The sequence below is a fragment of the Balaenoptera musculus genome, chromosome 2, assembly GCF_009873245.2.
Source record: "Balaenoptera musculus isolate JJ_BM4_2016_0621 chromosome 2, mBalMus1.pri.v3, whole genome shotgun sequence".
Lineage (NCBI taxonomy): Eukaryota > Metazoa > Chordata > Mammalia > Artiodactyla > Balaenopteridae > Balaenoptera > Balaenoptera musculus.
In genome coordinates this window covers 143,208,037-143,222,069 of record NC_045786.1, presented here as the reverse complement: position 1 = coordinate 143,222,069, position 14,033 = coordinate 143,208,037, and the positions used below count along the sequence as shown (strand labels likewise).

At 43.2% G+C, this 14,033-nt stretch overlaps 1 protein-coding gene across 5 annotated transcripts in view; it reads right to left on the bottom strand.

The window, feature by feature from the left end:
- Positions 1 to 1,454: 1,454 nt before the first annotated feature.
- Positions 1,455 to 14,033, bottom strand: part of EXD2 (exonuclease 3'-5' domain containing 2) — a 98,004-nt gene continuing 85,425 nt past the window's right edge. For 4 of the 5 annotated variants that reach the window (XM_036844404.1, XM_036844408.1, XM_036844405.1 and 1 more), the window contains 5 exons: positions 10,343 to 10,674; positions 9,229 to 9,335; positions 8,843 to 8,978; positions 7,376 to 7,732; positions 1,455 to 2,890 (listed from right to left, as the gene is read on the bottom strand). In XM_036844404.1, the coding sequence (XP_036700299.1) occupies positions 2,674 to 2,890; positions 7,376 to 7,732; positions 8,843 to 8,978; positions 9,229 to 9,335; positions 10,343 to 10,674 (1,149 nt within the window). In that variant the 3' untranslated portion in view covers positions 1,455 to 2,673. The remainder of the gene's footprint in view (positions 2,891 to 7,375; positions 7,733 to 8,842; positions 8,979 to 9,228; positions 9,336 to 10,342; positions 10,675 to 14,033) is intronic. The other variant, XM_036844409.1, reaches the window with a different exon arrangement.

Sequence of the window (14,033 nt, the reverse complement as noted above, 5' to 3'; positions counted from 1 at the left end):
ACCTTACATGTTATATGCGTTTTTCAATACTGAAAGGAAATTCATAAACATACCAGCAGAGATTAGCTCTGTGCTACATGGAGGGAAGATGGATTTTCATTCTTTCTTTAGATTCGTCTCTAACAAGCATACACATTACTTTTGTATCAGAAAAAAATTTTATGTTAAAATATGCCCGCCCTAAAATAACTCACTAGAGATAGCGATTGTCAGTCTTAGAGAAAGGCGTCCAAGGCTGACTCAGAAAACAAAAAGATTCAAACCTACACAGTCACTGTTCTGAAAAGGATGAGAAATCGAGGGTGCCACAGTCTAGATGTTTCCTCTACCGTGGCTGCTGGCTCTACATTACTAAGGTTTGCAGGGAGCTCTACTGGAGAAACCATTCCCCCTTCCACAGCAACCACAGCACCTTAAACGACCTCTTAACGTGGTTCTCACCTCTCAGTATGAGGATCACAGGGAAAGAGAAAGGAAGAGCCCTACTCTCTTGTTTCAGAGGAAGACATTTTTCTTGTAAAGCTGTCAAAATGACTCAAAGTGAGACACAATCTGAAACATAAGTTATGTTTAGAAACCATGTTATCAAAGCCCCTTACTTCTCAAAAATGAATATAAAGCAAGATCTACCACGCCCCCTTGTGGCAAGCCTGACTACGACAACCACTTATCCGTCTCCACGGTTCTCTGCCCCGGGCTGTGGGCAGTAACAGCCCCTGAGGAACCTGCCCCATAATAACCTAGTGTGTTGAACAAACGGTCCCCAAAGCAGCTGGTACTATTTGTCTTCAAGACTTTCTAGTTTAGATCCCAGAAACACCTATTCAAGGATGAGTGGGGATGAAAGGGCAGAGGAACAAACTGCAGGGTGTGCATGTGCTGTGGGCTGCTGTCGACAGGCCAAAGCTGTTGGCGGAGGCACACGACGACACCTGCACACATATCATGGGCTGCCACACGGCAGGGACCTATAGCATAAAGATCTCCTTCCCCAAGAGTATTTGCCGATTCTATAAAATTATGAAGAAAAAGGTTTTACATTTACAGTCAATGAACTTTGTGCTTAGAAGCTGTTTTATTTATCAGTGTTAGAGCAACCATCACCAACTCGGGCACAATTCCGAAACAAAAGAGCTCTTGTTGAATTCTGGCCATAAAGCTTTTTTTTTTTTTTAAATAAATTTATTTATTTAATTAATTTATTTTTGGCTGCGTTGGGTCTTCGTTGCTGCGCATGGGCTTTCTCTAGCTGCGGCAAGCAGGGGCTACTCTTTGTTGCGGTGCACGGGCTTCTCATCACCGTGGCTTCTCTTGTTGCAGAGCATGGGCTCTAGGCGCACGGGCTTCAGTAGTTGTGGCACGCGGGCTCAGTAGTTGTGGCTCGTGGGTTCTAGAGTGCAGGCTCAGTAGTTGTGGCGCACGGGCTTAGTTGCTCCGCGGCATGTGGGCTCTTCCCGGACCAGGGCTTGAACCCGTGTCCCCTGCATTGGCAGGCAGATTCTCAACCACTGCGCCACCAGGGAAGCCCCATAAAGCTCTTTTTTAAGCTTGTTAAGATCTTGTAAGGTAAGAAAGTTTTCCTAATACTTTATAAAAATACTAACCACTAAGAAGTGGATTCCGTGCTCCAAGTGGTGGCCTCACGTTTGGAAAGATGAAACACCACCGTTTTGAACATCGAAACGTATTAATTAGTCTTGGCGTCCCAGGCATGAAGGGAGATGGAGAAATCCTCTCAACCTAACCAAATGATTCTGGGAGAGAATTAAGAGCTTAAAAGAGGTCAGTATTGCAAACCTGATGGAACACTGAAGGGACCAGATACTGATTCTGAGAAAAGATAACCTTCCTCTCAGAAAGGGATTAAGCTAAAAACCTTGCCGTCTGGGCAGGAGGCTTGCAAGAAACAGCAAAACGGAAAGCTGAGCAAATTATCCAAGTTCTCTTGGGAGATGGTTCTTGTGCTTCTCTGTGCCCCACCCAGGCTGAAGGCCTCTTTCCAGAAAAGAATTCCCTCCAGCGTTAGGGTGAAAACATATGGCAGGAAGTTGCTGCTTTGGTCCTGAATGTGTAAACGGGAGCATTTTCAAGCATGTGAAATAAACCGAAGCAACCCAGATGGGCTGGATCCCAACCAGGTGAATTACCGCAGAGCATTAAGCCAAAGAATTTCTAATTATGAAGTTGAACTGGGAATATGAATCCGACCCCTTTTCTCCTCTACAACCTCTAGAAGAACGTTTTTTCCCCTCCTAACCTGATGGGCTTGAAATACTTGACAGCTCCTGTTTGAACCAACATGCTGGACAGGGAGGAAAAGCATTAAAAACCGGAGTGTCTTGACAAGACACTTCAGGGAGGACCCTTCATTTGTCGCCTGTACAGGGAAAGCAGAAGAGGGAGAGTAAAATGAAGGCCAAGGCTCCCATGTGTCCAGAAAAATAAAATAAGAGGGTGGAGTAAAGAGCTCTCACCCTGCCCTACTAAAATTCAAGACCATAAGCTCCCCCTGAAAACAACACCTTGCTCCACCAGAAGCGTCCTGGGATCAGTACAGGTTAGTATTGTGAGTTGTGTCACCAGCCTTTGACAATGACATTAAAACAGGAAGAGGTGACTTTTCACCCCTGGCTCCAGCTTCCCAGCTGTCCCAACGTGGAAGGGAAGCAGCTGTCACGACAGCTTGATGGGAAGGTCCTCGCCGTACTTCCGGAGCAGCTTCTGGTGGTTGTGGTCCACCGACCACTGCTGGGGCAGGTGTTTGGGCTGCATGGAGTCCAGGAAGTGCTGCCGCCAGCGGCTCTCCAGCTGCATGAGGGAGCGCAGCCCGCCCTGGGTGTGGTGCTGAACCACCTTCAGCCCGTGAGGAATGTAGTTTTCATTGGAGATCCTGTCAAGACACAAAGGACAAGGGTCTAACTCCATCCACCTCACTACAAATACCTCCATTTCATTTCTTTTTATGGCTGAGTAATATTCCATTGTATATATGTGCCACATCTTCTTTATCCATTCATCCAATGATGGGCACTTAGGTTGCTTCCATGTCCTGGCTATTGTAAATAGAGAGTTAGAGTCTGTCATACAGAGTGAAGTAAGTCAGAAAGAGAAAAACAAATACAGTATGCTAACACATATATATGGAATCTAAGGGAAAATAAAGGTCATGAAGAACCTAGTGGCAAGATGGGAATAAAGACAGAGACCTACTAGAGAATGGACTTGAGGATATGGGGAGGGGGAGGGGTAAGATGTGACAGGGTGAGAGAGTGGCACAGACATATATACACTACCAAATGTAAAATAGATAGCTAGTGGGAAGCAGCCGCATAGCACAGGGAGATCAGCTCGGTGCTTTGTGACCACCTAGAGGGGTGGGATAGGGAGGGTGTGAGGGAGGGAGATGCAAGAGGGAAGAGATATGGGAACATATGTATATGTATAACTGATTCACTTTGTTATAAAGCAGAAACTAACACACCATTGTAAAGCAATTATACTCCAATAAAGATGTTTAAAAAAAAAAAAAAAAAGGACAAGGGTCTGAGGGAAACAAGCTCAGGACAGTATCACAGTGGCTCCAAATGCTATGGGCCAAGACGCTTCGACAGGGGTTTATGGAGAGGTTGCTTGACTCCTAAAGGGTTGGTTATTTTGATGCTTTTAAAAACATCCTCGTATTGTACTGCAATTCTTTTTTTTTTTTTAATCAGTCATCGATTTTATACACATCAGTGTACAAGACATTTAATGAAATGTGCCCTAAAAGCCTTATATTGTGATTATTTGTTTGCATGTTTTATTTCCTTATGGATAAAGGTGGTCTTACTAATATTTGTGTTTGCTAAAGTAGTTAGTGCCAAATGAAAGAACAAATATGAAATGCTAGTTCAAATTGGGGTACTGACCACATTACTTACTATTAATAATAAAAGAAACAGAACTGACAGTGAAAAGGAAGTGATTATTAACAAATGAAAACTTGGAAGAATTTCTGAGAGGTAGATAAACAACTCACATATAAGTATTGACTGGTGAGCATTTCAGAACTCCACAGAGAAAGATTCTAAACTTTCTTTTAAAAAAATAAGAGCAAGTATTAAACAAACACTAGACTTCTCATGAGCAAAATCTAATGTTTAACAACAATGGAGTAACAATGGTATGAGGGAAACCACATTAGCATTCAAGCATGTGGGCAAAATTAGGTGCTTTCCAGCACAAAAAGACTCAGCAAGTTTATTTGGTCATGCACCTTTAAAAAAAAACTATAAACAATTAAAAAGCATAAATTCAGGATACAAATCCAAAAAGAAATCTGAGAAAGAAGAGGATATGAGTTTTAAGGTAGAACTAATGTATCCCTGGAAAGAAAAGATAAATCTCAGAACGACTCCTTTACTGCTGGCATAGAAATAATCGTTCCAAATTAGAACATGAAGTCTGAGGGCTACATGAAAATGTCTTTAAGAAGAAAGTAGATAGTGTCATACAAAATGAGTGATTATTTTTCCTGTCAAGAAAAAAGAAAGGCAATTACAAAGTGAGGTTAAAAAAAAACAAGATGAAAATAAATCATGCTCCCCAAATGAAATTTTGACATAATTTTTTAGGAGTTGATGGAGTTTAAAGAACAGTGCCTTTTGAAATAACAAAGTCAAACAAACACTATTCAGGTAATTCATAGGAAAAGAGAAGGCTGACGGACGTTCTCAATTCAGGTATAATCACTGTGGATTTATGATAGCCACAACTATAATTACTTTACCGGGATTTTCTTTTCTAGAGAGTGATTTATCACTTTTTATATAATGACCCACTTTCCAAAGGTTTTGAAAAATGTTAAACTTTATTGGGATCTTTAAGAATTTATATATACTGCTGAGAAGAAACTTTTATTATAAGTTTAGCAAGTTCTTCAGTTTTCTTTTTTCCAATAAATGTTTTAAATGAAATATAATATTTAAAAATTAAAAAAAAATAAATAAAAATTTAAAAATAAATAAATAAATAAAAAATAAAAACATCCTCTTTCCCATATCTGCCTTTTTAAAAATAGTTTGGACATATAACACACAATCCAGCAGAAGGCATTTGGAGATTCTGATCTATACTTATGGGAAGGCCACTGCATAATGCTCAGCCCCCACTAGAGAGGCCCCACTGTCTGGCTGATGATGGGTGAAGAATGTTGGTCTTTCATTTACTCCAGGGTTCCCCAGTTACTTCTTTTAAGTTACTCATTCTGAACCATACTCAGTCTCTATATTAGCTGTTCAAGCAGCCCGCGTGTTCCAGTTTTCATCACAGTATAACACCTGAATGTAAAATGAAGGTGGTAATATTTCTTCGGTGTCTTCCTTCTTATACAAAGAATGCCAAACCACATCCATAGGACATGCTTCTGTTGTGATGAAATTCTACCGTGGTTGCTCGGTTGCACAGCTAGTGCTGTTTAATGAGAAGATGAATCCCTGTCTCCTTTCTAACTAAGATACCTTGTGGACAGTAGTGTCAGCTCCTATGAATAAAGGAAGCTCCCTGCCCGGGGCTCCGTTCCTCTCCCTACAATCCATACCCCACTCTCAATCCTCGCTAACCAGCAGTGTTCGTGCCCCCTGGGTATTTGCAGGGCATTTTCTTATTTAGCTCACAAGCATCCCACTAACTTGCCTAACTTTCCCCAAACAGCTGTTCTTCTCGGTCCTAGATATCCAAGCCCAGCACCCTTCCATCCAAGTCAGCAAGATGAATTTGTCTGTCACTGAAAGGTCTGTCACAGAAAGGTCTGTCACTGAAAGGGAAAGTTTAGCTGTTCTAGGAAATACATTTGGGAATTGGTTAAAGGAGCCAGTCTCATTAATTTGTAATATGACTTTGGCAAGTTACTTAACTTCAACCTCGGGGCATCTAATATAAAACTTGGAAAATATTTTTTTTTTTTTTTTTTTTAAATTTATTCATTTTATTTATTTATTTTTTGGCTGCATTGGGTCTTCGTTGCTGCGCAGGGGCTTTGTCTAGTTGCGGCGAGCGGGGGCTACTCTTCCTTTCAGTGCATGGGCTTCTCATTGCGGTGGCTTCTCTTGTTGCGGAGCACGGGCTCTAGGCACACGGGCTTCAGTAGTTGTGGCTCGTGGGCTCAGTAGTTGTGGCTCGTGGGCTCTAGGAGCGCAGGCTCAGTAGTTGTGGCGCACGGGCTTAGTTGCTCCGCGGCATGTGGGATCTTCCCGGACCAGGGCTCGAACCGTGTCCCCTGCATTGGCAGGCGGATTCTTAACCACTGTGCCACCAGGGAAGCCCGGAAAATAGTTTTAAGAATAAAATTTAAGAATAATTTTTTAAAATTTTAAAAGATTTTAAAGATACAGGATATGTTAACAGTTACCAGTAAGAAACTCCTACCTCATAGGGCTGTTATAAGAAATAATTAAGGCAATTTATATAAAGTTTATTAACTTGGTGGAATAGATTAGGATATCTATAAAAGATTTGTTCAATAAATATTTTTTGCTATAATTAAGTTTGTGGGGGAGGGTTGTTTTGTTTTCATAACAAAACACTAAGGCAACCAGCATAGCTACCAGGATTTGCGACCTTATCGGTTCAATTATTTCAACCCCTGTTACCATTGAAAGAAGTGGCAAGTTGGGAAGCAAAACTATAGCAGGTAGCCCAGAGTTTTTATCATCTGGGCCATGTGCCCATTTATTTCTCAGGACCAAAACATGCTTCTCATTTAGGGACACTGAATTAAATGATATGAATTCAACTATGTACTGACGGGGAAAGAGAGAGAAAGCAAGCAAGGAAGGAAAAAGGTAAAAAGTAATTTAAATAGTAACAGCAATTCTGGCCAACATCCCATTCGGTAGGCCAACACCCCAGAGTACAGGTGAGACAAGAAACATGAATCCATTTGTCTCAATTCCCACAGACCTAGAGAAGGGAAGAGATGCAAAACCACACACATTGTACTTCACGAGCAACTCCAGAGACTGAAGGATATTTTTTGACTCTTATTTTCCTCTTATGAGCTGACCTGAGGATTTACTTCTGCAGAGAATGTATAAGGTACAACTCCAGTGCCTCTGAACTCTCCTGCTAATCACGAAAATGGCCGGACATAAGTATATGACCTCGAAGGGTCAAGGATAGAAGGCAAGTCTCCTGTGGAAAGTAAATTAGCAAATAGATTGCTCTATCCCACCCGCGTGGCGTCTTAAGCCACAGAGACTCAATGGGGTAAGCACGAGGCTGCACACTGAGCCTGGACGACCACTGCTCCCTCCCTGGCAAGCATTCTCACCGAGTAGTCAGGGTTAAGTCACCGGACTAGTCCTCAGCCCCCTCTGAGCAGGACTGTGGATCGTACCTGGTCTCCAGGCCGGCAGCCTCCTGAAGCATCTCCTCCGTGACCGTGTCTGTGCGATAAAACTCTCTGAGCGCCTGCAGCAGCTCCTCCTTGCGGTGCGCGGGCAGGCCCTCTGCGTTGAGCAGGGCCCTGGCCCCAGAACGCACCTGCCGGCGCTCAGGATCTTCCAGCAGGCGCAAGCCCTCCTCGGAGCCGGTGGGGGCCTGGAACTCCCTGGCCAGCTGCTGCTTCAAGTGGTTGTCATAGTAGTTGGAGATGGCGTGGCAGGAGGTGCAGAGCAGCAGCACATCGTGGGAGTTGTGGTCCTTCATCTCGATGGGAAAGTGCTTCCGGTACTCATGCGGAATCACGTTCTTCCTAAACAAGCCCACGCAGAAGGCAATGCTCGTTAGCACATGACACAGAACATGCACGGAGCCGGCAGGCAGGCAGGCACGCTACTAGGGTTCTGATCTGGGCCTAAACACAACTGAGGAGCTTGGGTCCCACAGCCCAGCAGAGGTGACATTAAAGGCCATACCACCTATTCCACTCTTGGCCCACCTACCTACGGGCCTTGGGTTCCCCTCTCCTTGAAGTGAGTGCAGGCCACCGGTGGTCAGACTCCTCTGGCAGGCCAGGGGCAGGGAGAGGCTAATAACAACCTTTGGGAAGGCTGTGCTCCCAGAAGGAAAAGTATCCGAGAAATGAAAAGAAATTCTAATGGCCTTCAACATCTGGAAAACAACTCTCTCAAAGCACACAGCAGGTAACTGCTACTCCTGAAATTTTGGAAGCCTGGTGACCTGTAAAAGCCCATTTCCTTCACCTGAAGAATCCCTTACTCTAAAATTGTTTCCCTGGTTCATCAAAGTCCATCATTATTGTCTAAGGAGAACTAAGCTCTCAGGGAAACCTCTTGGCAGCAACAACCATTTGTCACACTTTGCAAGCGGAGAAAGGAGTCAAGCAAGTTGCTACACAGAAGCCAGGGAGAAAGCCAGGGGTCTGGGCACCCAGGCCCAGTGGTAACTTCACCTTCACTGCCTGGGGACCCTGACACAGCATAATCTTCTGAGACTATTCCGGACTGTGCCTTCGGGTCACCTGGATACCCGTATATCAAGGGTCACAAAGCTTGTGAGCCACTCAAGGGAGGATCATAAGGACACAGAGAGAAAGGCAGCTTCCTAAGGAAGGAAGGTCTCCATTCCTTCATGAGCAAAGGGAATGATTCTCTTCAGGGCAAACTGTTATCGAGAAGAGTGTTTCGTTCCGGAAACTAAGAACTGGCTCAGGAAGGGTAGGAGCCACTACAGCAAGGCCAGGCGGAGTGCTGAAGCTCTTGAGGACACTGGGATGCCCCCTGGGGACAAGTCTCCCAGCCGAAGTCGGCAGACTCAGTCAAGCCCGCCAAGGGCTCTGCGTGTGGCTTGAAGGGCAATTTCCATCAGAGGCAGACAACAGGGCAGCCCAGCCCACACTCACCGAATGTATGAGTCTTTCTTGCCACACACTACACACAGGTTTTCTTTAACCATCAAGTAGTAGTCCCCCGGGGATTCAGGTCTCCCCGCAGGTTCAAACTGTAGCTTGACCACAAAAGGCTCTTCACTCACCAGCTCTTAGAGGAAAGAAGCAGTGTTAGTGTATGCCTGCCCACCTCTCCCCCAAGGAAGAAGCACCACCTCAGTTGTTCTCTGCTGTATCCTGGCAGAGATCACTATTTCTGGGTTCTGAACAGCCCCATCCCACGTGTCTCTAGGTCTCTCTGCCTTCTATCCATCCCATCCCTCTGCCTTATCTCATGCCCACTCCGGTCAGTGCCCGCATGCACCGAATTATAGATCTAATATGACAGTGGAATCTCAAACCTCCAATGCCTTTGTCCAGGTACCACTGAGCTTTTCTTCGATCACAAGTGCAGAGGGGCTGTCCATCAGGAGCATGGAGAAAGCAGTTATCATAGAGGGGTGATTTTCTGTGGGGAACGGAGAGAGAAATCTAAAACTGGGAGCTAACTATTGATCAACGTACCAGTTGCCTTCCTAGATTGAGTGACCCGAACTATTCAACACTAGGGTCAAACATTACGTTTTTGGAAAAAAAAAACACGGCAAGAAATCATGTTTATTCCTCCATCTGCAATGGGCTAGGAAAGAGAAATTAAAATGAATCAGTTTATATATTAGTTTTTATATTTATAGATTGGAACATTAGGGAGTGAGTTGGGTAGTGTTTACATAGTTCTATCATGAAAGCAAGCAGGAACAGAACACCAGGAAAACTTCCCTGTAGAGTAATCATTGGATTAACAAAGTAAATTAAAATTAAAGAACTTCAAGCTAAAGTAATGGGTGCCACGTGGATTTATTTCTGGCTCATGTGCAATAGTTGCTTCAATTTAATCACACAATTCCTAAAGGCACTTTACTATAGGGACCAAACTTCCACTCCAAAGTACTTATTAGTCATCTTTCTGCAATAGAGGCATAAGCTGTACAGGAAAATTCCCATTGGCTAGAGAATAACATCGGCTTAGGACTGGATGCCATTCTAAATAATCAAATACCAAATGAACAAGAAATCAGGTGATGCATTTCTCCTGAAAAGCATGAGGCACTTCATGTCACCTTCACAGCTATCCTGAAGCAAGCAAGGAATAATAATTACGCCCTCACTTATAATTGGAAAAGTACAGGTCTAAGGTCACATCAAGGTCAGTGACAAAGCTAGGTTAAGCTCTCCTCCTTTTTACTCCAACTGCCCACAAATAAAAAAGTAGAAGAAGGGCAAAAGGAAAAAATATACAAATAAATCAAAGGATAGCTCCAAATGTCCTTGAAGGAAAGGAAAAATAGAATTAACCCTTGGAGAGCCTCTGCCACCTTACCGCACTAGCTTTCTCCCCAGATCCAAGGTAAGGCATCATGCCTTTTGCTGGAGGCTGGGCCTTGGACTCTACTAGACATGGAACAATTCAGTTACCTGGCAGAATAGCCCACTCCAAGGGGCTTTCTTTTATGTTTTCTGGGGTCTCTCCCTTGGTGGTTGCCTGGCATCATTCCATTGGTCTTCGACTTCTTATTTCTTGGCTTCTGCTGAGATTCTGTTGCTTCCCCATTAACCTCCTCTCCCAATCTGCTAATTCCTTTGCTTCGGAATGGGATATCTACCACATCCTGACATTTCTCCAAGACTTTTCTCCAGCCAGTGAAGTCATCATTTTCTTCTAGAGTTGAATTCCTAGAGAAAGGGTATCCAAGAAGATGGAGAAAGAGAGCCACTGAAATCTGGGCATCCCTGGCAGCATAAATTACCTGAAGAGAAAAGTCAGAGATCAGTGGAATCCGGAAGGCAAACCAGAGAGAGCAACTTCAAAATCAATCGCAAAGACAGAGACAACTTTTAGGTTCCAATTCAAGATGTACAGTAACCCAGGCACCATGTACTCCTTAAAACCTTTTAATTACAAAAAAATTCAAATGATACAAAAACAAATCAAATAGTATAAGGAATCCTCATGTTCTCTATGTTTTTAACTAACATAGCTAAATAATGACCTACTCTACCTGTTCAAAATTCCTAATCTATATAAATCAGTGAAGTTTCTTTCTATCTGCTACCAAACCTGCTAGACAGATTTTTCTCAAGTTTGAGGTAGGGTAGTTACCACAGGTCTGACAACTTCACTTTGGAAACTGTCATCATCTAGAAAACTGAAACCAAGATTCATTAAGAGGCCTGTGTGACTATTGATCAGAAACAAACTGCTGTACATATTAATACAATGTGTAAAACAAGGAAAACAGTTTCAAACATGGACCTCAAATCAAGTCACAAGGGCCCACTTCTGGAATTTATGTATTTATTAATAGTAAGTCATTCTCCCAAGCAACTAGGCACAGGCAAGCTGGTCATAAATAAAAGTAGTCAAAACTATAATTAATAGCTCTTCCCAACAAAGCATGTGAGGACTTTAAAATTCCTTTAATTCACCTTTAATAACCAAGCCTGGTAAATAACACTATTAGTATGGATTTTTTTTTTTGTGCTTTTAGAATAACAGAAAAAAGGAATAGAATAATAGAAAAATAAGGTTTGGGTAAAATTTTCCACCTAGACCCAACCATCTACATCTCTGTCAGCAAGTTGTCTCCCATAGGAAAAGAGGATGCTTGAACGTGAAGAGTTCAGAATGCTTTTTAACAAATTATTTCCAAATGATAAGGAATCCAAGGCACTTTTCAACAAATGGTGCTGGAACAACTGGATGTCCACATGCAAAAAGATAAAGTTGGACTCCTACTTCACACCACACACAAAAATTAACTCAAAATGGATTATGAACCTAAGTGTAAGAGCCAAAACATAAGACTCTTAGAAGAAAACATAGGAGGGATTTCCCTGGTGGTACAGTGGTTAAGAATCTGCCTGCCAATGCAGGGGACACAGGTTCGAGCCCTGGTCCGAGAAGATACCACATGCTGCAGAGCAACTAAGCAACTAACCGTACTGAGCCTGCGCTCTAGAGACTGCAAGCCACAACTACTGAAGCCCGCGTGCCACAACTACTGAAGCCCGCATGCCTAGAGTCGGTGCTCCGCATAAGAGAAGACACTGCAATGAGAAGCCCGCACACCACAATGAAGAGTAGCCCCCGCTCGCCACAACTAGAAAAAGCCCACACACGGCAACAAAGACCCAACACAGCCAAAAATAAATAAATAAATTTATTAAAAAAAAAAAAGAGGGGCTTCCCTGGTGGCGCAGTGGTTGAGAATCTGCCTGCCAATGCAGGGGATGCGGGTTCAAGCCCTGGTCTGGGAAGATCCCACATGCCGCGGAGCAACTGGGCCCGTGAGCCACAACTACTGAGCCTGCGCGTCCGGAGCTTGTGCTCCACAGCAAGAGAGGCCACGACAGTGAGAGGCCCGCGCACCGCGATGAAGAGTGGCCCCCGCCTGCCACAACTAGAGAAAGCCCTCGCACAGAAACGAAGACCCAACACAGCCAAAAATAAATAAATAAATAAATTTAATAAAAAAAAAAAAAAGAAAACAGAGGAGTAAATGTTCATGACCTTGGGTTAGGCAATGATTTCTTAGATATGACACCAAAAGCATGAGAAATAGAAGAAAAAATAGATAACTGGACCTCATCAAAATTAAAAGCTTTCGTGCTTTAAATGATCCCATCAAGTAAGTGAAAAGACAATCTGCAGAAAATGGGAGAAAATATTTATAAATTATATATCTGATAAGGGATTAGTATCCAGAATATATAAAGAATACACACACACACACACGTCTCTTAAAACTCAACAATTTAAAGACGAACAACACAATTAAAATGTGAGCAAAGGATCTGAACAGACATTTCTCCAAAGAAGATATACCAATAGCCAATAAGCACATGAAAGATGCTCAGCATCATTGGTCACTAGGGAAATACAAATCAAAACCACAACGAAATACCACTTCACACCTACTAGGATTGCTCTAATCAAAAAGATGAATAATAGGGCTTCCCTGGTGGCGCAGTGGTTGAGAATCTGCCTGCTAATGCAGGGGACACGGGTTCGAGCCCTGGTCTGGGAGGATCCCACATGCCACGGAGCGGCTGGGCCCGTGTGCCACAACTACTGAGCCTGCGCGTCTGGAGCCTGTGCCCCGCAACGGGAGGGGCCGCGATAGTGAAAGGCCCGCGCACCGCGATGAAGAGCGGTCCCCGCACCGCGACGAAGAGTGGCCCCCACTTGCCGCAACTAGAGAAAGCCCTCGCATGAACCGAAGACCCAGCACAGCCAAAAATAAATAAATAAAAAAAAATAAAAGTAGCTATAAAATTTAAAAAAAAAAAAAAAAAAAGATGAATAATAATAAGTGTTGGTAAGGTTATGGAAAATTGGAACCTTCATACATTGCCGCTGGGACTATAAAATGGTACGGTTACTTTGGAAAATAGTTGGGCAGTTCCTCAAAGAGTTAAACATAAAGTTACCATATGACTCAGCAATTCCATCCTAGGTATTTACCCAAGAGAACTGAAAATGTATGTCCACATAAAAACTTATACACAGATATTCATAGTGGCTTATTCATAACAGCTAAAAAAATGAAAGCAACCCAAATCTCTACCAATTGATAAACGAATAAACAAAATGTGGTCTACCCATACAATGAAGCATTATTTAGCAATAAGAAAGAAATGAAGTACCGATAGAGGCTACAAAATGGGTGAACCACAAAAACATGGTAAGTGAAGAAGCCAATCCAAAAAACCACATACTGCATGATTCCATTTATATGAAATGTCCAGAACAGGCAAATTTATAGAGACAGAAAGTAGATTAGCGGTTGCCTAAGGCTGGGGTGTTGGGGAGGTGAGATGGGAAGTGACTGCTAATGGGTATGGGGTTTCTTTTGGGGTGATGAAAATGTTCTAAAACTAGATTATGGTGATGGTTACACAACTCTGTAAATATACTAAAATCCATTGACTTGTATACTTTTTTTTTTTTTGGCTGCATTGCACGGCTTGCAGGATCTTAGTTCCCCAACCAGGGATCAAACCCGGGCCCCCAGCAGTGGAAGGGCGGAGTCCTAACCACTGGACCGCCAGGGTAGTCCCTGACTTGTATACTTTAAATGGGTGCATTTTATTGTATGTAAATTAT